This window comes from Moschus berezovskii, chromosome 8 (assembly GCF_049115385.1).
Source record: "Moschus berezovskii isolate FMDL1 chromosome 8, NW_MosBer_1.0, whole genome shotgun sequence".
Lineage (NCBI taxonomy): Eukaryota > Metazoa > Chordata > Mammalia > Artiodactyla > Moschidae > Moschus > Moschus berezovskii.
In genome coordinates, this window is record NC_142467.1 from 74089934 (window position 1) to 74110194 (window position 20261).

Consider the following 20261-nt stretch of genomic DNA (forward strand, 5'->3'; position numbering starts at 1 on the left):
TGGGACGGTGGAGCCTGGTGGGCTTCTGTCTATGGGGTCACACAGAGTCGGACACGACTGAAGTGACTTAGCAGCAGCAGCAGCAGCAGCTGAAGGTATCTTCTCTGCATTTTATAGAGCTGGTGATGGAATACAAAGGATAGTACTGGGTGTGAATACAAGTAGCATTCATGTCATATAGCTTTTCTATGCACATGTGTGTTAGTTGCTTAGTCGTGTCCGACACCTTGCGACTCCATGGACTACAGCCCACCAGGCTCCTCTATCCATGGAATTCTCCAGGCAAGAATACTGGAGTGGGTTTCCATTTCCTTCTCTAGTTTCTGTGCTTAGTGAACTTTAGAATGCCAAGTAACTGCTCAACTGCCACTAACTTTCAAGACTATTTGCAAATTATAGGGTGTATTGATTTTTCTTCCTTCTGCTCAAATGGCTTTACACTTACAGGACAACTTTTCCTTATACAAAGGAACCTGTGTTTGTGAGAATCTCAGTGACTGAGATTGAAATAAAAAGCACCTAGAACTTTTAGACCCACTTGACTTACCCCACATCCTAGAGAAGAATAATTTTAGAACCAGTTCAGTTCAGTTCAGTCGCTCAGTTGTGTCCGACTCTTTGCGACCCCGTGAATCACAGCATGGCAGGCCTCCGTGTCCATCACCAACTCCTGGAGTTCACTCAAACTTATGTCCATCGAGTCGGTGATGCCATCCAGCCATCTCATTCTCTGTCATCCCCTTCTCCTCCGGCTCCCAATCCCTCCCAGCATCAGAGTCTTTTCCAGTGAGTCAACTCTTCACATGAGGTAGCCAAAGTATTGGAGTTTCAGCTTTAGCATCAGTCCTTCCAATGAACACCCAGGACTGATCTCCTTTAGGATGGACTGGTTGGATCTCCTTGCAGTCCAAGGGACTCTCAAGAATCTTCTCCAACACCACAGTTCAAAAGCATCAATTCTTTGGCGCTCAGCTTTCTTCCCACAGTCCAACTCTCACATCCATACATGACCACTGGAAAAACCATAGCCTTGACTAGACGGACCTTTGTTGATAAAGTAATGTTTCTGCTTTTTAATATGCTATCTAGATTGGTCATAACTTTCCTTCCAAGGAGTAAGCGTCTTTTAATTTCATGGCTGTAATCAGCATCCGCAGTGATTTTGGAGCCCCCAAAAATAAAGTCTGACACTGTTTCCACTGTTTCTCCATCTATTTGCCATGAAGTGATGGGACCAGATGAGTGTCTCCCAATATCTGGCAGAGTCAGCTTCCAGAAACAAAATGGGTGGGGATTGCTTTTTGTTTTTGTCATACTATGGTGAAATACTGAGAGTTTGGATGCCACCATAGGCCTGGGTTTGAGTCTACATTTCCACTTAGTCATTTTCTGATCAGCAGATTACTTTGCCTTTTCAAGCCTTAATTCCCTCTTGTATAATACTGGAATGAGTGATACCTCTGACAATTAGGTTGTTGTGAGGTATGGATATGGAAAATGCTTGGCCAAGCCTGGCATAGTACAGGAACTCAACCACCCTTGGTTCCTTTTTAATCTTTCTTCCCCCCCACTTCCTCCCCCCCTTTCTAAGTAAAAAGCAGGTATGGGTTGAAAATAATATTTTCTGGCAGTTGTAGAAATTGTTTTACTTGGTATTTATTTAGATGGCCTGTTTCCCTCTCTGCTGGGTTACATTCACAGGTGGTAAATTTTAGGGATGGCCTAAACTTAGAGACTAAAAAGGAAAAAAAACACCCAGTTTTCTCAGAGCTCAAATTATCTATCCACTGCAGTTTTGGTCTCATTTTGTTCTTGTATCAGAAAAGGGTTTATTTTGTTTCCTATAGTAAAGCATAATGACGGCCTAGTTGCTCCTTGCTTTTAAATGGAAGCAGTGGCTATACAGGATAGTTTCACATTGATTGGATAGGACGTGCTGTCCTTTGAAGCAAGTGTTAGGCAGTAGTGCTGCAGTGCTCATGCATACTGTTGAATTAATCACTTCAGAGTTCTTGGCTCTGAACTGTAAAGGTAAAATTAAACTGCCTCTGAGAGATACTGGGAACTGTAGGAAAAATGATGACTACAAAATAAGAATGGCTTTATCAGAATTGTTTTAATGATTGCCTTCAGGCCTTCTTAAATGTTTGGGTCTTAGTTGTGTTTCCTCTTTCAACCCAAAAGAAACAAGTAAAATAGAAGAGGTGGTTTGTCTTCCTGGTATAAGCTGAGGCCTAGATTCTTAACTTAAATTTTAGTTGTGTTGCTTGAGCTCTTTTTTTTTTCCCCTCACTCCTGATGTCCGAAGTTACTTATAATGATCACAGTTCTTTTTGTGTGTTTGTGGAATTTTTTTTTTTCTTTCCGTTTCATTGAGATATGATTAATATATAGTGCTGTTTTGGAGAAGGAAATGGCAACCCACTCCAGTATTCTTGCCTGGAGAATCCCAGGGACAGAGGAGCCTGGTGGGCTGCCATCTGTGGGGTCGCATAGAGTCGGACATGACTGAAGTGACTTAACAGCAGCAGCACAGCGCCGTTTAAGGAGTACAGTATAATGATTTAACTTACATGCATAGTTAAATGATTATCACAATAAGTTTAGTGAACACCTGTAATCTCGTATAGATATAAAATTAAAGAAATAGAAAATTTTCCACCTTGTGATGAGATCTCTTAGGATTTACTCTAACAACTTTCTAATATATAACATACAGCACTGTTAATTATATTATTACATTGTAAATTACACCCTAAATACTTATTTATCTTACAATTAGGAGTTTATACCTTTTGACTGCCTTCATAATTATTTTGTGAGATTGAAAAGCTGTCCTTAAGATGCTGTTGCTAATACAAATTGAAACATAGCATACTGACTTAACGAGGACAGCGCCTTGCAGTATAGAGAGCAATGCTGTCAGATTTTGGAGCCCAGTAATCCCTGGTTTGAATTTCAGCTCTGCCACTTATTTGTTCTGTAGGTTTGGGCAAGTTGCTTTACTGTTTTAGACAATACTTTTCTCAAGTATAAAAAGAATGTAGTAATCTTTGCAAGATTACTATGAGGTTTAAACGAACATTATTACATGCAGAATGCTTAGCACACAGTAGGCAGACACTGAATGAGTATTAATTGTGTTAGTGTATCTCCCAGTCTACTGTCCAGAATTTGGCAAAATGATTGGTATCATTGAAAGTAAGTAAAATAAGGAATGGAGCCCCTTGTAGTTCTTTTTGGGAAAAGATACTTTGTAAAGCTAATACAATTGCTATTTATCATGTTCTTTAGGTTCTTCAAGTTGATAACAAGAAAGCTGCTGAGAAGGAAGTATCTACTTCTATCTTCTCATCTAGTGCCCAGGTATCCTGCCCACTCTGTGACCAAGGCTTCCCACCCACAAAGATTGAACGACATGCCATGTATTGCAATGGGCTGATGGGGCAAGATACAGGTAAAGCCAGTCTTTTCTTTGACTACGTGATGGTTTTGTAATCCTGTACAGTACAGTGCAACAGACAACTCTTCTTCAGTATTTGTTGATTTTTTCTATTTAGCTAAGTCTCTAGTGCTTTTGGCATTCTTTACTATGTTGGCTGGCATGCTATTTTGTTGCACATACCTCAGGACAAGGGGATGGAAAAAATCTTTCACCTTTTAATGTTTCAAACTTATTCTTTGCTTTAGGCAGGCTATTTTACTTTAGGCAGGCCAAAGATCAATGTGATCCCATGGACCTTGCATTTCATGTTGTATACAAATACTGAAACTCCTATGAAACTTGAGAAAATAAGTTCTAGAGTTGCCTGTTTTTCATTCAGAATAAATCTCTTGTTGGGGGTGTGTGTGTGTGTAAATTTTATCTAAAAACAGTTACAGCTGAAAAATATCCCTAGTTTCTATTCCTCTCCTATATGTCTCTGATGCGTCACCCTGGAGCTTTTGGTTATCTCTCAGAGTACACCAGAGGCCTTGGTTTTGTTACAGCATGAGATACTGGCCAAGAGAATCTGCTTGTTCATCACAGCCCTTGAAATACCACCCCTGATCTTGCCTTTCTAAACTCCAAATATGATAGAATCTGCATACCTCTCTGTGGTCTAACATGTTGAATATAACCATTCGTTAGAAGATTAGAAATGTTGCAACATTTTTCTCAGTTCTACTTGGTTCCCATCACTTAGAGATGTTTAATCTGAAATTGTATAATTGTGAGGTATGGGAAAGAAAGACACATGTTATTTATCTTTACTGACGTTATACACTTCTCATTAATTAAATAAGGAAGTACCTAACCTTATAATTTAAATAAATTTGTTGATTTTTCTAATTGTAAAGTAGTACCTGTTCATTTTTAGTACGAATAATAATAATGGTGTACATTTATTGAGTACTTGAAATGAGTTAGGCACTATTTACATAAATGGGACCATGCCACATATAATTCTGTAATTTGCTTTTTTTAAAATTTAGCAGTAAATTTAGATCTTGCTATGTACAGATATATTTTTTACATAGTTGAGATCTGACTGTATATAAAATTCTATTTTGTTTTTTCTACTTAATAGCATTAAAGTTTTCCCTTGTCACTAAAAGTTAGCTGTAAAAATATTTTTAATATTATATTAAAATATTTAATATTCTGTAATCCAAAGTGCCTTCATTTACTTGTCATATATTTAGAATGCTTCATGTTGCCAAGTTATACTTACATGACACTGAGCTTTTTATGCCAAATATTGTTGCTATATTTTGGGGTTATTTTTTAAAGATATATTTTTAGTTTGGTTGGTAGTGAGAAAAAGATGGGCTCCATAGTCCAGGTGGTCTGAGATTGAGTCCTGCCTCTGTCACTCACTGCTCTGTGACCCTGTGCTACTTTCTATTCATGCATCTGTCAACCAATAGAAATTACCGTATTTGGTTTTTATGAGGTTAAATGAGATATTTTAAGTGTTCAGTACAGTGCCTAGCACATAGTAAGTGCTTAAGAACTTTGAGCTGCTGTTATTGTTCCCAGTAGTGGAACTACTAGCTCAGATATTTTGTCATGATTTTTAAGGATTTTTATGAGTAACACTGTAGTCTTTTAAATACACTGAAAGTTGAAGACCTAAATCTGGTCAACTACTTTAAGTGAAGAGCGCTGTAGGATTAGGATTTTAGATGCAGTTTTACTTTAATATAACTCTTTAGTTTGATTTTCAGTAGAGAGTTTTAGTGACTGCAAGAATTCTAAGGCTGGCCATTTGGTGACCAGAGAAGGGAGAGACTGTTTTGTCTATCTCACTAGACATGCTTACCCAACTGGTATTAGTTACTGAGTCAACACCCCACTCAGCACTGAGGTTCAGAAGTAAACGAGTTTGAAAAACTGAATCCCCATTGATCTCTATGAATAGATGACCTTCTTCCAGTCATAATTAAAAGGTAAAAAAGTAGTATAGAGTAGACTTTACTGACATCTCCCAGACAGAACACTGATAGTTTGTGGTTAAACAGGAAGCTTTGGTATTCATCTCTGTCATATATGTTTCAGCTTTATGATACTTGCTTTTAAGCTTGTTCTTCCTTACGGGGTGTGGTGGGGCAACTCACAACACCAGATACTTGATTCAGGCTTGTTTATGAGTTTTCTCAAACCTAATGCAGACTTATACCACCAGAATCAGGTTATTTTCATTGAACTTGTTGAGAAGCTGACACCATCAGGTAGGCAAAGTAGACTGAGACTTGCATTGTTATCCATTCAGGAAGTCTTTCAAGTTCTCGAATCAGTTGGGCCAGTGTTCCTGTGTATTGCTGCTCGATTGGATTTATACTCTGGGTCTTGAGGACTCTTTCAAACATTATAGATTTAAGTATATCAGCTCTTAAACTCTTGACACTCTATATCTTGTAGCTCTGATCCAAATGTCTTAGACCTCCATCCAAAGATGTCTGTGGTATCCCAAATGATAGTCATACTTTTTTTTAAGGAAATTTGTTTTAAAAATTAGTTCAGGGACTTCCTTGGTGATCCAGTGGTTAAAAGACTGTGGTTCCACAGCAGGGGCACGGGCTCAATCCCTGGTCAGCGATCCTATACATCACATGGCACAGGCTCCCCGCCTCCCCAAAGGGAAAATCCAAAAGTTTGATGAAGACATGTTAGAATACTGCAAACTTCTTTTCAATACCAGCTTGTTTACCTAGAACCAGAAATTTATTTTTTTTTATACTGCCTATTGCCTGCTAAGTGCTAAGTTACTTCAGTCGTGTCCGACTCTGTGCGACCCCATAGACGGAAGCCCACCAGGCTCCCCCGTCCCTGAGATTCTCCAGGCAAGAACACTGGAGTGGGTTGCCATTTCCTTCTCCTATTGCCTACCTACTTTAATTCATCCAAATACTTAATAGAAACACCTTTTTAAAAAAATGATGCTAGACCTTGTGTGGGTTACTAAAGAAGTTTAAGACAAGGTTTCTGCCATTAAGGAGCTTGTAGTGTCATTGGGGAGATAAGCGTTAACCTAAGAAATTAATTATAAGATGGCACAAAGTGCATATTGTGTGCCCTGACAGTCAGTGCACCAGGAACAAGGAGAGCTGCAGTGGATAGGGATGATGCTGCCAGAGAAGGGTGGGCTTCGCCTCAGCTGGATGGGTTTGGACAAACCCATAGGAAAGTAGGGGGCCCTTTATCCTCCTCTGGGTTAGATAAGGTAGGAAGCAAGGGAAACAGCCAGTAAATAACAGCTTCCTCTTAATTTTCCTAGTAATGTTAGCTTACCTAAATTACCCTTTCTGGTGACATTATTTAGGCCTTACAGGAAAATTTGGAGCAGGGAGTTCTCACAAAAAATGTTGCTCTTGCTGCTTATTCCTCTGCTTTACTGGGGACTGAGCTTGCGGCTCTAAGGTGGGGTTGGGGAAGTACATTAGATGAATTATGTGAAACATGTATTAGTGTGACTGGCATATAGTAGGTCTTCAGTGAATTTGCTGACATTTGGTTTCTCTACCAGCTTGCCTGTCCTGTGTTCCCTTGCCATGTAATATAGTGTTTGTTCTGGTTCCTCTCAGCCTTATGACTGAAGAGAGAGGGCTGTCCTCAGCGTAATATTTTAATCTTTGGTGAAAGGAAGCCTCTCTTACAATGGAGGGGAAAGACTTTTACACATTACCTCAGGATGAGAGACCGTTAGCCAAATGCCTAAGGGGATGGAATAAAAGAGGACTTTCTTTCCAGAGCTAAGGATCCAGCTTTCCCCTTCTTCCTGTTTTTCCCTGAATCTGATCCTAGACATGCTTGGTTTGGCTGTGTGAAAGAAATAGTAATTAGAGTCATTTACATGAAGTGTCTACCATTTATGCCTGTTACCATGCAGCACAATAACAATTATGCATATCATTAAATATGTGTCTGATTAACTTTGCTGTAAGTTTTATTTGATTATAATACTACACTCTGGTTGAGTTGGCTCAGTCTGCTCAGTTTGTTGCTCAATGACATGGCTGTCTTCACAACTGTGGAAAAATTAGAGTGTTCTTTAAAGGTATTGTTTGAGGAGAGATGATTTGCTAAATCAGTCTGAACTGTGGCAGAAGCAGGTTGCCTTTACATTTGCTTTCTAGAGAATGTCTTTGAGATAATTTTTTCCTTTTTGTAATTTTATTTATTTTATTTTTGATTGTGCTGGGTCTTTGTTGCTGTGCAAGCTTTTCTCTGGCTAGAGAGCGGGGGCTACTCTCTAGTTACAGTGTGCAGGCTTTTCATTGCAGTGGTTTTTCTTGTTGCAGAGCACGAGCTCTAGGGTATGCAGGATTCAGTAGTTGTGGTACATGGGCTCAGTAGTTGTGGCTCCAAGGCTCTAGAGCACAGGTTCAGTAGTTGTGGCACATGGGCTTAGTTGCACCCCACCATGTAGAATCTTCCTGAATCAGGGATTGAACCTGTGCTTCTGCATTGGCAGGCAGATTTTTGTTTTACCACTGAGCCATCATTGGCTCGTTTTATTAAACATCTGGGAAGAAAAGAGGTATTCATTTACTCATCCAATAAATACTTATTGAATGCCTACTATTAATACATGGCAGGTATAGTCAACAGAATATACAAAGTCCATGTTGTCAGAGATGTATTCTAGTAGTAGACTACTTCAATAAACAAACATATAATACGTCATGAGAGAAAGAAAGTGAAAGTGTTAGTCATTCAGTCGTGTCTGACTCTGACCCCCTGGAGAGTAGCTCTCCAGGCTGCTCTATCCATGGAATTTTCCAGGCAAGAACACTGGAGTGGGTTGCTGTTACCTTCTCCAGGGGATCTTCCCAACCCAGAGATAGAATTCAGGTCTCCGGCATTGCAGGAAGATTTTTTAATGTTTGAACTACCCAGGAAACCCCCTATAATATGTCATGTTGATAAGTATTTTAGAGAAAGAAATCAAAAGAAGAGGGGAATAGAGAGTACTGAGGACAGGAGGTGGCAGTTTAAAATAGGTGGTGTGGAAGTTTCCATTGAGAAGGTGACATATGAACAGAGGCCCGAGTGAGGGAATGAGGTAGGAGAATTTTGAGTGGAGAGGAGAGAGTGTTACAGGCAGTGGGAACAGTAAGTTCAGAGACCCTGATGTGTGAACAGCTTTGGTGTGTATGGGTAATGACAGAGAAGCCAGTGTGGCTGGAGTAGAGTGAGGGAAAGATTAACAAAACCAGAGAGATAATTGGGGAGGGGGCAAGTGAACAGATCACATAGAACTCGTAGGTCATTAGTGAGGAACTTTAGCTTTTAAATAAGTAAACATTGGAGGGATTTGAGCAAAAAAAAATGAATTAATATTTGAAAAAAGGATCACTCTGGATGCTGTGTGAATAGATTGTTGATTGACAAGGGTAGAAGCTGTGAGAACCAGTGTTTTATTTTTGGTAATATGATACAGTGAGAGAAACATGGGCTTGGAACTAGGTAGATCTGAACTTAAATTTCAGCTGTAATACTGGTCAGCTGGGTAATATTTGACAAATTACCTTACTCTTTGAGGATCAGGTGCTTTATTTGTAAAATTAGTCTAGCATCATTAGTATTGTCATGAGAATGAGAAATACTTTTATAAAGTACCCAGACTGTGTCTGGATTGTTTTAGATACTCAGTAAATGGTAGCTGCTCTTATTGTTCAATATTTCAGCTAGAGCTAAAAGGATGAAAGACAAAGGCATTAGAGCCAAAGTGCTAAGAATAAGTTAGTGAGAAATAGATCCTAGCAGAGTTAGGAAAGCTGAAGGCATTAACTGTATACTCTTTGGGCCTAGATACAGAGGTGTGAATAGTGCTAGGAGTGGATTTTCTCTTCATGGTTATTTCATGGAAACATAATGGTGGGTAAGTGCATTGGTTGTTGTTCAGTCGCTCCATCATGTCTGACTCTTTGTGACCCCATGGACTGCAGCACACCAGGCTTCCCTGTCCTTCACCATCTCCCAGAGCTTGCTCAAACTCATGTCCATTGAGTTGGTGATGCCATCCAGCCATCTTGTCCTGGGTCATCCCCTTCTCCTGCCTTCAATCTTTCCCAGCATCAGGGTCTTTTCTAATGAATCAGCTCTTCGCATCAGGTGGCCAAAGTATTGGATCTTCAGCTTCAGCATCAGTCCTTCCAATGAATATTCAGGATTGATTTCCTACTGGTTTGATCTCCTTGCAGTCCAGAGGACTCTCAAGAATCTTCTCCAACACCTCAGTTCAAAAGCATCAATTGTTCAGTGTTCAGCTTTCTTTACAGTCCAACTCTCACATCCATACATGACCACTAGAAAAACCATAGCTTTGACTATATGGGTAGAGTTAACAATCCTTAATGGAGATTTGCTGAGAACTATCAGAGAAATACTGAGACCTAGAATAGGTTTGACATGGGTGACTCAGCAAAAATCAGAAGACCTGAACGTCTCTAGGTAAAACATTTCTTAAATTGGACAGAGTTGACTTTTTCAGTTTTATATATGTGTATTTGCCTACCTGAATGTAATTTGTACTCCCATTCAGTCTTCTCACTTGTATTAATGTGACTTCTGTGGTATCTAGGAGGATTAAGTATATCACTGTTGACAACTAACTATAGAGGCGTTAATAATACATGTCAGTAGTTAGGTGTATTGTTAGGAAGTAGCATAAGTTTAGTAGAAAGAGCATGGCTTATGGAAACACCCTGACATGTGGGGAGATATACAAATCCAAACAAAGTGAGATTGTAGTACTGTTGGGTAGATAAGACATACACATGAATAACTATAATGCAAGATCAAAACTACTAAGGGGCATAAAGATAAATTCTGTGGTGTTTCAGAAGAAATGTGATTAGAGATTTAGAAGAAAGGCATTAATATAAAACAGCAGGCAAAAATCAAATCATATAAATAGGAAAACATGAAAGGTGTACAAAAGAGCACACAATTCAGTCTGGTTGTAGTATGGACATAATGAAAATAAATAGTAAGCAGATGGAAAATGACAGATGTAACTTGAATTATATGAGTTAATATAGGACAAAGTTTTTTTTCAACTTGTAAAAAATTATTTATGTGTTTACTCCAGTGTAGTATATAGGACTCTTTTGGGTGCAAGTGTTGGAAATACAATTCAAGTGAAAAGTGAAAGTGTTAGTCACTTGGTTAGGTATGACTCTTTGCAAGCCCATGAACTGTAGCCTGACAGGCTCTCCTCTATGCAATTCTCCAGGCAAGAATATTTGAGTGGGTAGCCATTCCCTTCTTCAGAGGATCTTCCCAACCCAGGAATCAAACCCAAGTCTCCTTCATTGCAGACAAATTCATTACCATATGAGTCACCAGGGAAGCCCTGGTAATCTTAAGCAAAAAAGAGAATTTAGTTTGCATAATAATTAGGAAGCCTGGGATAGGCTTCAAGCTGAGCAAGATCTGGGAGCTGAGATGATGTTTCTCTGTCTTTTGACTCTACTTTTCTCTGTTCAACAGACAGACTTTGTTGTTGTTAGTTCAGTTCAGTCGCTCAGTCGTGTCCGACTCTTTGCGACCCCATGAATCACAGCACGCCAGGCCTCCCTGTCCATCACCAACTCCCAGAGTTCACTCAAACTCATGTCCATCGAGTCGGTGATGCCATCCAGCCATCTCATCCTCTGTTGTCCCCGTCTCCTCCTGCCCCCAATCCCTCCCAGCATCAGAGTCTTTTCCAATGAGTCAACTCTTCGTATGAGGTGGCCAAAGTATTGGAGTTTCGGCTTTAGCATCAGTCCTTCCAGTGAACACCCAGGACTGAGCTTTAGAATGGACTGGTTGGATCTCCTTGCAGTCCAAGGGACTCTCAAGAGTCTTCTCCAACACCACAGTTCAAAAGCATCAATTCTCTGGCACTCAGCTTTCTTCACAGTCCAACTCTCACATCCATACATGACCACTGGAAAAACCATAGCCTTGATTAGACGGACCTTTGTTGGCAAAGTGATGTCTCTGCTTTTGAATATGCTATCTAGGTTGGTCATAACTTTCCTTCCAAGGAGTAAGCGTCTTTTAATTTCTTGCTGCAGTCACCATCTGCAGTGATTTTGGAGCCCCAAAAAATAAAGTCTGACACTGTTTCCACTGTTTTCCGATCTATTTGCCATGAAGTGATGGGACCAGATGCCATGATCTTAGTTTTCCGAATGTTGAGCTTTAAGCCAACTTTTTCACTCTCCTCTTTCACTTTCATCAAGAGGCTTTTTTGTTCCTCTTCACTTTTCTGCCATAAGGGTGGTGTCGTCTGCATATCTGAGGTTATTGATATTTCTCCCAGCAATCTTGATGCCAGCTTGTGCTTCTTCCAGCCCAGCATTCCTCATGATGTACTCTGCATATAAGTTAAATAAGCAGGGTGACAATATACAGCCTTGACGTACTCCTTTTCCTATTTGGAACCAGTCTGTTGTTCCACGTCCAGTTCTAACTGTTGCTTCCTGACCTGCATACAGGTTTCTCAAGAGGCAGGTCAGGTGATCTGGTATTCCCTTCTCTTTCAGAATTTTCCACAGTTTATTGTGATCCACACAGTCAACGGCTTTGGCATAGTCAATAAAACAGAAATAGATGTTTTTCTGGAACTCTCTTGCTTTCTCCATGATCCAGCAAATGTTGGCAATTTGATCTCTGGTTCCTCTGCCTTTTCTAAAATCAGCTTGAACATCTGGAATTTCATGGTTCACATATTGGTGAAGCCTGGCTTGGAGAATTTTGAGCATGACTTTACTATTGTGTGAGATGAGTGCAATTGTGCAGTAGTTTGAGCATTCTTTGGCATTGCCTTTCTTTGGGATTGGAATGAAATAAGGGGCAGGCAAAGTGTCTGCCAGCAGCCATAGAGTTTTAGCCTTTAATGGGAAAAAAGGAGTTCTTTCTCCTGAGACCATAAATCAATCTAAGACAGACTCTGATGGTCTTTAAGTAACCATCCCTGGTTTAGTTACTGTTATCAAGTGGATGGTTATGTATCATTTATTAATATTTCAGAACAAGTAACAGAAAACCCTGTTAGTATCTATCAGAAAATTTTATCAATTCTGATAACAGAAAACACCATATTAATTAATGTAATTAAGTGAGTTTAACATGTAAGGTTTCTTTTTCTCACATAACAAGATATCTGGAGTGAGGTAGTGGCTCAATGACATAATGAGGACCAAAGCTTTTCTGTTTCAGCTCTCCAGTCCTTGACTTGTAGCTTCTTGACTTATGGTTTCAAGATGGCTGTTCTATCTCTAGACCTTAAATCTGTGTTCTAGGCAAGAAGAAAGGATAAAGGAGCATGATTGTAGGTTGTAATTACTGCAGTCTATTAACTCATTCCTATAATAATCTCATGGAATTGAGTTTATTCCAAATTGTGGAAAAATTAGGTCAGTTATAAATTTAGTGTTTGTTCATGTCCTTTATATGTGTGTTTATGTGTCTTTGAAGTCAGTCATTGATTAATTTGCTGTTAATGATGTTTTGTGTTAGGTGCTGGGAGTGTTCACGGGGTGATAAGGTGATAAGTGCTTACAGAGCTTATTGAACCTCAAATTTGTATTCAGGAAATTCACAGTCCAGTGAGGCAGACAGACTTGGACATGACTAAATATGATACAAATCAGTTGAAATGCTAAAATAGAGGCACTAATATCAGGTGTGGGTTTTTCACCATCCCCCCTTTATTAAAAATGTGCATCTAAACAAGGCTTATTAGGTGTAAATTGTCTTAATTTCTGATTTTTTCTTTAAATCACACTACAAAAAGTAAAATGACTGGATCATATGTATAAAGTTTTAAGACTGTTTTCAGAAGATTCTACTCATTTAAATTCTCATTGGCAGCACATGACAGTGTTCCTTTCACTACACCATTACAAATACTGAGGAACGTTACTTTTTCTTTTTTTTTTAAAGCATGGTATATTCATTAGATAATCAGTGGTATTTCATTATATTTTATATTTCTTTGATTAGTACAGTTGAATTTGTTTCTTTTTTTCAAAAGCCAACTTGTGTTTCTTCTTTGAAAAGTTGTTATCTGAACTTGCCCAAGTATCTGTTGGGTTCTTAATATTTTTCTTATCAATTTATGTAAGTTCTTTAGAAATGGTATTTGTCTTTTGCTTCAAAGATGCTTTCTAGGTTTTTCCCACCCACCTATCAGTTCTTACCAAGTTTATAAATTTGTGCAGCCTGGTACAGCACCCCCTTGTGTTTAAACAGTCAGAGCTTTTATTTCTTAAAGTAGAGGCAGGGCTGATCCTGTAGAAAGATCCCTAATCAGTGGCACTGGTATGGAGAAAAGAATATTGGAATCCATGCAATTAGGGAGAGGGCTGCAAGGAGAAATTGTAAAAAATTCATTGCTGCTGATAGTGGGAGACATTACTTTGCCAACAAAGGTCCGTCTAGTCAAGGCTATGGTTTTTCCCGTGGTCATGTATGGATGTGAGAGTTGGACTGTGAAGAAAGCTGATCGCCAAAGAATTGATGCTTTTGAACTGTGGTGTTGGAGAAGACTCTTGAGAGTCCCTTGTACCGCAAGGAGATCCAACCAGTCCATTCTAAGGGAGATCTATCCTGGGTGTTCACTGGAAGGACTGACGCTAAAGCTGAAACTGCAGTACTTTGGCCACCTCATGCGACGAGTTGACTCACTGGAAAAGACTGATGCTGGGAAAGGTTGGGGGTGGGAGGAGAAGGGGACGACCGAGAATGAGATGGCTGGATGGCATCACCAACTCTGTGGACATGAGTTTGAGTGAACTCTGGGAGTTGGTGATGGACAGGGAGGCCTGGCGCGCTGTGATTCATGGGGTCGCGGAGAGTCGGACACGACTGAGCGACTGAACTGAACTGAACTGATAGTGGGAGAAGGAAGCTGAGAGGTAGGAAGAGATGGTGGTCTAGTACAGAGGTCAGCACAAGCTGGAAGTAATACATTTAAAGTAGATTTGTCTTTGATAGACTTGACCCCAGACTGTTTGGTGTTTCTTTAGAGGCCAACATCTTATTTGAATGCCTACTGATGTAGAAATACATCATATCTTTTTTTTTTTTTCCAAAAGTTTTTATTAGAAAACTGAAATTTACAATCTGTTTATATCACTCACTGAGTACATGGCATTTAAAAACAGCATCATTACAGAAAGATAACAAAAATACAAAGTCTTAAAACCTATGGGCTATGGAAAACATTATCCACTGAGGCCTTAAATGTAGTAGACTTTATATAAAAAGGAAAAGCAATGAGTATACAAGTATACAGCCAGTTTAAGAAGTTAGCAAAATAAACAGGATAATCATAAAGAAAAGAAAGCAACTAATTCATACCAGGTATTAATGCAATAAAAATAAAAAATATTAACTGTTGTTTTTTCCCCTCCTATATATAGATTTCTGGGTGGAAGAGGGATAAGCGGTTAGGCTGGAGAGTTAGGCTTGACTTAAATACTTTCAGAATTTGATTTTTATCTGTTAAGTTATTCAAGTGATAGATTGACATTTCAGAAAAGTCGCCAGGTATCTGTGGAGATGTGAAGGTAGGGAGGACATCTGTGTAAGTTCTGACACTGAAGGCAGAAAGAATAAGGGGCAGATGTAGAAATCTGAAAGAGATCATTGTGAAACCTTTAACTAGGACAGAAGCATCACAGCAGAGGGCTATGTTCAAGCGTGTGAAGTGCAGACTCTACAGAACTTGGGGGAATAAAGCAGATGGGAAGCTTAAGTAAGTACTCGGGATGGTTCCAGAAACTGTGTTGTGCTTATCTGGATGGATAAAGTGGTTGGTGATGCTGTTTAAAAAAAATAATAATAATTCAGAAGTAATACAAGAGAAAATAGATTGGATGGAGGGAAGGGGTTTGGTTTTAAATATGTTAAATCCAAATTCAGTTCAGTTCAGTTGCTCAGTCGTGTCTGACTCTTAGCGACCCCATGAACCACAACACGAAAGGCCTCCCTGTCCATTACCAACTCCCGGAGTTCACTCAAACTCATGTCCATCGAGTCGGTGATGCCATCCAGCCACCTCATTCTCTGTCGTCCCCGTCTCCTCCTAACCCCAATCGCTCCCAGCATCAGTGTCTTTTCCAGTGAGTCAACTCGTCGCATGAGGTGGCCAAAGTATTGCAGTTTCAGCCTCAGCATCAGTCCTTCCAATGAACACCCAGGATTGATCTCCTCTAGAATGGACTGGTTGGATCTCCTTGCAGTCCAAGGGACTCTCAAGAGTCTTCTCCAGCAGCACAGTTCAAAAGCATCAATTCTTCGGCGATCAGCTTTCTTCACAGTCCAACTCTCACATCCATACATCATATCTTTTAGCCACTGGATGAACCCTTAGACCAAGTACCTCCACTCCAGACTTGTGATGTTCCATTGCTTGTAACTCTCTCTTGTATGTAACTCTCTCCTCTTGTATGAATAATGTAACAAAACTGTGTGGTCCTGTCCCATTTCTCCATGCTTGTCATCTGAATTGTCTTCTGATAATTTTTGTTCCCCTTTTCTGTAGAACATTTCCTTGTATCAGCTCCGCTATGATGTGTAACAGTAAGGTAGTATGTATGATGTGGCATGTGAAATGGCAGTATGACTGCAGTCCATGTCTGCTTTAGTCATCAGTGTCTTCGTTCTTCCCATTTTATTCCTCTAAACCTTGACTTTGTCTTTTAGTTATCCCTACTCATTGTGACTTGCTGCTAAAGAGCCAGACATAGGATTTCTTTTAGCATGTTTTATTTTTCTTCTAGATGTGCTTATTCCTTCCTTGAAAAAATAAAATAGCTCTTATGAACACCTGAATAATACCTAAAACATTATGTGTTGAAGGAATATTAACAGCTAAAAACTACTTAAGAGAAGTTCTCTCACTTCATGATTTAGTCACATGTTTTAATTCAGGCATCTAGAGCATTTTAAGAAAGAAGAAAGTTCAAGAAATTAATATTAGGTTAGTTATCTCCATTATAATTTTCATAGAACCTAAGTCAGGACTATAAGTTATCTTAGAGGTAAAGTATTTTTGTTATTTCCATTTTATCCATGAGGAATCTGGTATTAGAGAGGTTTAGTTCTTATCCAGCATCAGATAAGCAACAGAGGCTGAGCCCAAACCCAAGTCTGCCTAACTCCAGAGCTAGCATTTTTCTTCACTCCTATTTTCTCTCTGCCTTTCTGTGTGTAGAGATGGGGACACACAGTCGGGGAAAGTATCGAGGAGAGCATATAAGCCTCAGTTTTAGGAAGGCAGAGTGCAATCCTTCACCCTTGAATGCAAGCATGAAATCTGATCTCATCAGAATTGACCTTGTCAGCTTTTCAGTTACCTAGAAGAAACTACTTGATGGATTCAGACTATTTTCTGGTGAACAGAGTTGGTATGACATAAGTCATCTCTGAAAACATGTGTGCAAAGTCAAAGGATCAGATGAACTATCAAAATTACTTCTGGTGGTGGCTATGGAGATTGACCATTCACAGACTTGTTACTAAGGAGTTTTCTAATGGCCTAATATAAAGGGAGCACTTGATAGCAAGATAGATTGTTTTCCCATTAAGTAAAAGGGTTTAATTTGTCAAATCTTTATAAATCATACCTAGTACAGCTACCATTTATGAGCATCTGCTATATACCAGAAACTGCCCTTTTCGTATGTTCTGTTTTAATTCTCACAACAATCTTTTGTAGTAGGAAACGAAGACTTGATGGGAAAATAATTTCCCCAAGGTCACATCCATGATAAGTGGCAAGAACTCAGATATGCAACCAGCTTTAATTCAAAACGTTGTACTCCAGAGAATCATCCAGGAAATATTCAGATTTTTTAAAAAATTTAAGATTACTGAATACAGTATGATAGTCAATATTTTAAGAATTTATAGTAAAACCGTGGTTTTATAGAATAACAAAATAATAATAATAACAATTTTGAGACTAAAGTCTTCTTGCTAGGAGTGGGTAGAGACAGACGATGGAATCAGGAAGAAGCAGTTATCTAATCAGTGTTGATAATAGTGTATTTCTTAAGTTGGGTGATTAATTTGCATATATATTCTTTTGTACATATTATGAAAACATTTTAAATAGAGCTTATATGTTTTTATTATGCTCCATTGTCATCCATTTCACTTTTGTAGGAACCTTGTAAAGCCCGCCACTAGTAAAATTCAGAGAAATTTATTTCATAGGGAGTTTTTCCTCCATATGTTGCTCATTGAGTATTATCTTAATATAGGCTCTGGTAATAATACGTGGCCTGGCGTGCTGCGATTCATGGGGTCGTGAAGAGTCGGACACGACTGAGCGACTGAACTGAGCTGAACTGAATAATACGCAGCCACTGGATTAGATTGTCATTAATAGTTTTTAACCACCTCTTTGGGTTTTTTCCAGGTTCTTTTTATCAGTGCCACATGTCTTTCATACCAGTTTCTTGAAAAGACAATGACCAGTTTAACTCTGATTATTGTCTTGCAAAAGGACTTTGTGTGTGCATGTTTATATTAATTACAAGAACATTTCAGACATAAAAATGGAAGGAATATTAGTGCCTTGAAACCCCGGTGTGCTGCCCAGTCATCAACTCATGGTCACTGTTTCATCTGTATTCCATCCGTAACTACCACTCCCTAGATTATTTCAAATCAGATCCTAGATACCATTTCATTATTTCACAAGGTATCCCTGAAAGATAAAATCTCTTCTTTAAAAAACCTTATCTATTAATATAATACTGTTAGGCCAAATTTTTTAATATAAATATCTAGTCTACTTAAATCTCTTTGAGTCTCATAATTGGTTTTTATAGTTGGTTTGTTAAAATAGTGTTCTAAACAAGATTCTCACATTGCAGAGCATTTTTAATGCTAATAACTTAGGCTCGCTTAATTTATAGGAAAGTCAAATTCCAAAAGATTCCTTTTTAAGACTGAAACGCTCATGATTAATACTTATAAGCTTAGTAGCAATAACTATGTCACAGTTGTTTTTATTTCCTCCTTGGCATCTTAACATAATGCTATGCAGGAGTTTTAGAAAATGTACTCTTAGAGCAAAAGTTAACAAACTTCTATTTTTTTTGGCTACACTGTGTGGCATGCAAGATCTTAGTTCCTGGCCAGGGATCAAACCTGAACCTCATGCCAGGGAAGTACAGGTTCTTAACTACTGTATGGCCAGGGAAGTCTCTGATGGACTTTTCTTAAAGAGACAGGTAGTAAATATTTTAGACTTCGCACGCCTTATGATCTCTGTCACAGCTTCTCAGCTCTGCCTTTATACTATGAGAGCAGCCATAGACAACATGTAAGTGAATGGGCTTCCCAGGTGGCAGTAGTGGTAAAGAACCAACCTGCCAGCGCAGGAGATGTAAGAGACTTGGGTTTGATCTCTAGGTTGGGAAGATTCCCCTGGAGGAGGACATGGCAATCCACTCCAGTATTCTTGCCTGGAAAAATCCCTTGGACAGAGGAGCCTGATGGGATATAGTCCGTAGGGTGGCACAGAGTTGGACCTGACTGAAGCAACTTAGTGTGCATGCACAAGATGGCTTTGTTCCAATTAATGTTTATTTATAAAAATAGGTAATCAGACAATAATTGGAATATCCCTGTTCTTCCGCATTGGCTTTTCACAGTGTGTTTTGTAGATCACTAGAGTTCTGGGGATTTTGGGTAAGAGCGGGTGAATGAGTGAGTGAAGTCACTCAGTCGTGTCCGACTCTTTGCAACCCCATGGACTGTAGCCTACCAGGCTCCTCCCTCCATGGGATTCTCCAGGCAAGAGGACTGGAGTGGGTTGCCATTTCCTTCTCCAGGGGATCTTCGTGACCCAGGGATCGAACCCCGGTCTCCCGCATTCCAGGCAGACGCTTTAACCTCTGAGCTACCAGGGAAGCCCAGCGGGTAGGCCAGCGCTAATAGTGTTGTTATAGTCCACCATCACTACCCATTCATCTAGAGCTCTGCTTTTATGTATTTTATTTATAGGGTCTGGAATGAGGTTTTATTTGAAAACAGGATTCTCTTGTTTAGAAAAAAATGTTGAAATTCATGGGTCTGTAACATATTCCTGGTCTTTATAATAATGACACCTACTATTACTACTGCTTTGTGCTAGGCACTGTGAACTTACGTGCTTATCCTTATCTCACCTGATCTTTGCAGCAACCTTGCGAATTATATCATCCCCAGGGAGAAGTAAGTAACTGTCACAATTCACTGAGCTAGTAAGTTGGATTGTTTGACTTTTTATTATCTAGGTGGGATTTTCTGTATGTCCTAAATTCCAGTCATTTGTAAACAGTATGTTATACAGATATTTTCTTCTAGTCTGACTTGGTTATTCATTTTCTTATAGGTGTCTTGATGAGCAGAACTTTTAAGATAGAGTCTAATTTATTATTTTTTTCCTTTTATGGTTATTCTGTTCTGGCTTATAATATGTCTTTTGAATTGATTTTTGTGTATGGTTTCATAAGGGTTGAGGTTTATTTATTACAGATGCATATCTAGTTATTCCAGCACTTTTTGTTGAAAAGACTTCCCTTTCTCAATGGGTTACTTTGGTGCTTTTGTAGATCAAATGACTAAGTAAGTAAGGCTTGTGTTTGTGTTCTGTTATATTTGTTTATATTTATGCCAGTACCCCAGATATCTTGATTGTAATAGTTTCATAGAAAGTCTTGACATAGCTAGCGTACGTTTGCTTTGTTCTTTTTAGAGATTGCTGTCGACATTCTAG

General features: G+C 39.1%; 1 protein-coding gene across 3 annotated transcripts in view; it reads left to right on the forward strand.

Moving 5' to 3' along the window:
- Positions 1-20261, forward strand: part of UIMC1 (ubiquitin interaction motif containing 1) — a 139321-nt gene that overhangs the window by 92622 nt on the left and 26438 nt on the right. For all 3 annotated transcript variants that reach the window (XM_088838756.1, XM_088838758.1, XM_088838757.1), the window contains exon 10: positions 3295-3457. In XM_088838756.1, the coding sequence (XP_088694882.1) occupies positions 3295-3457 (163 nt within the window). The remainder of the gene's footprint in view (positions 1-3294; positions 3458-20261) is intronic.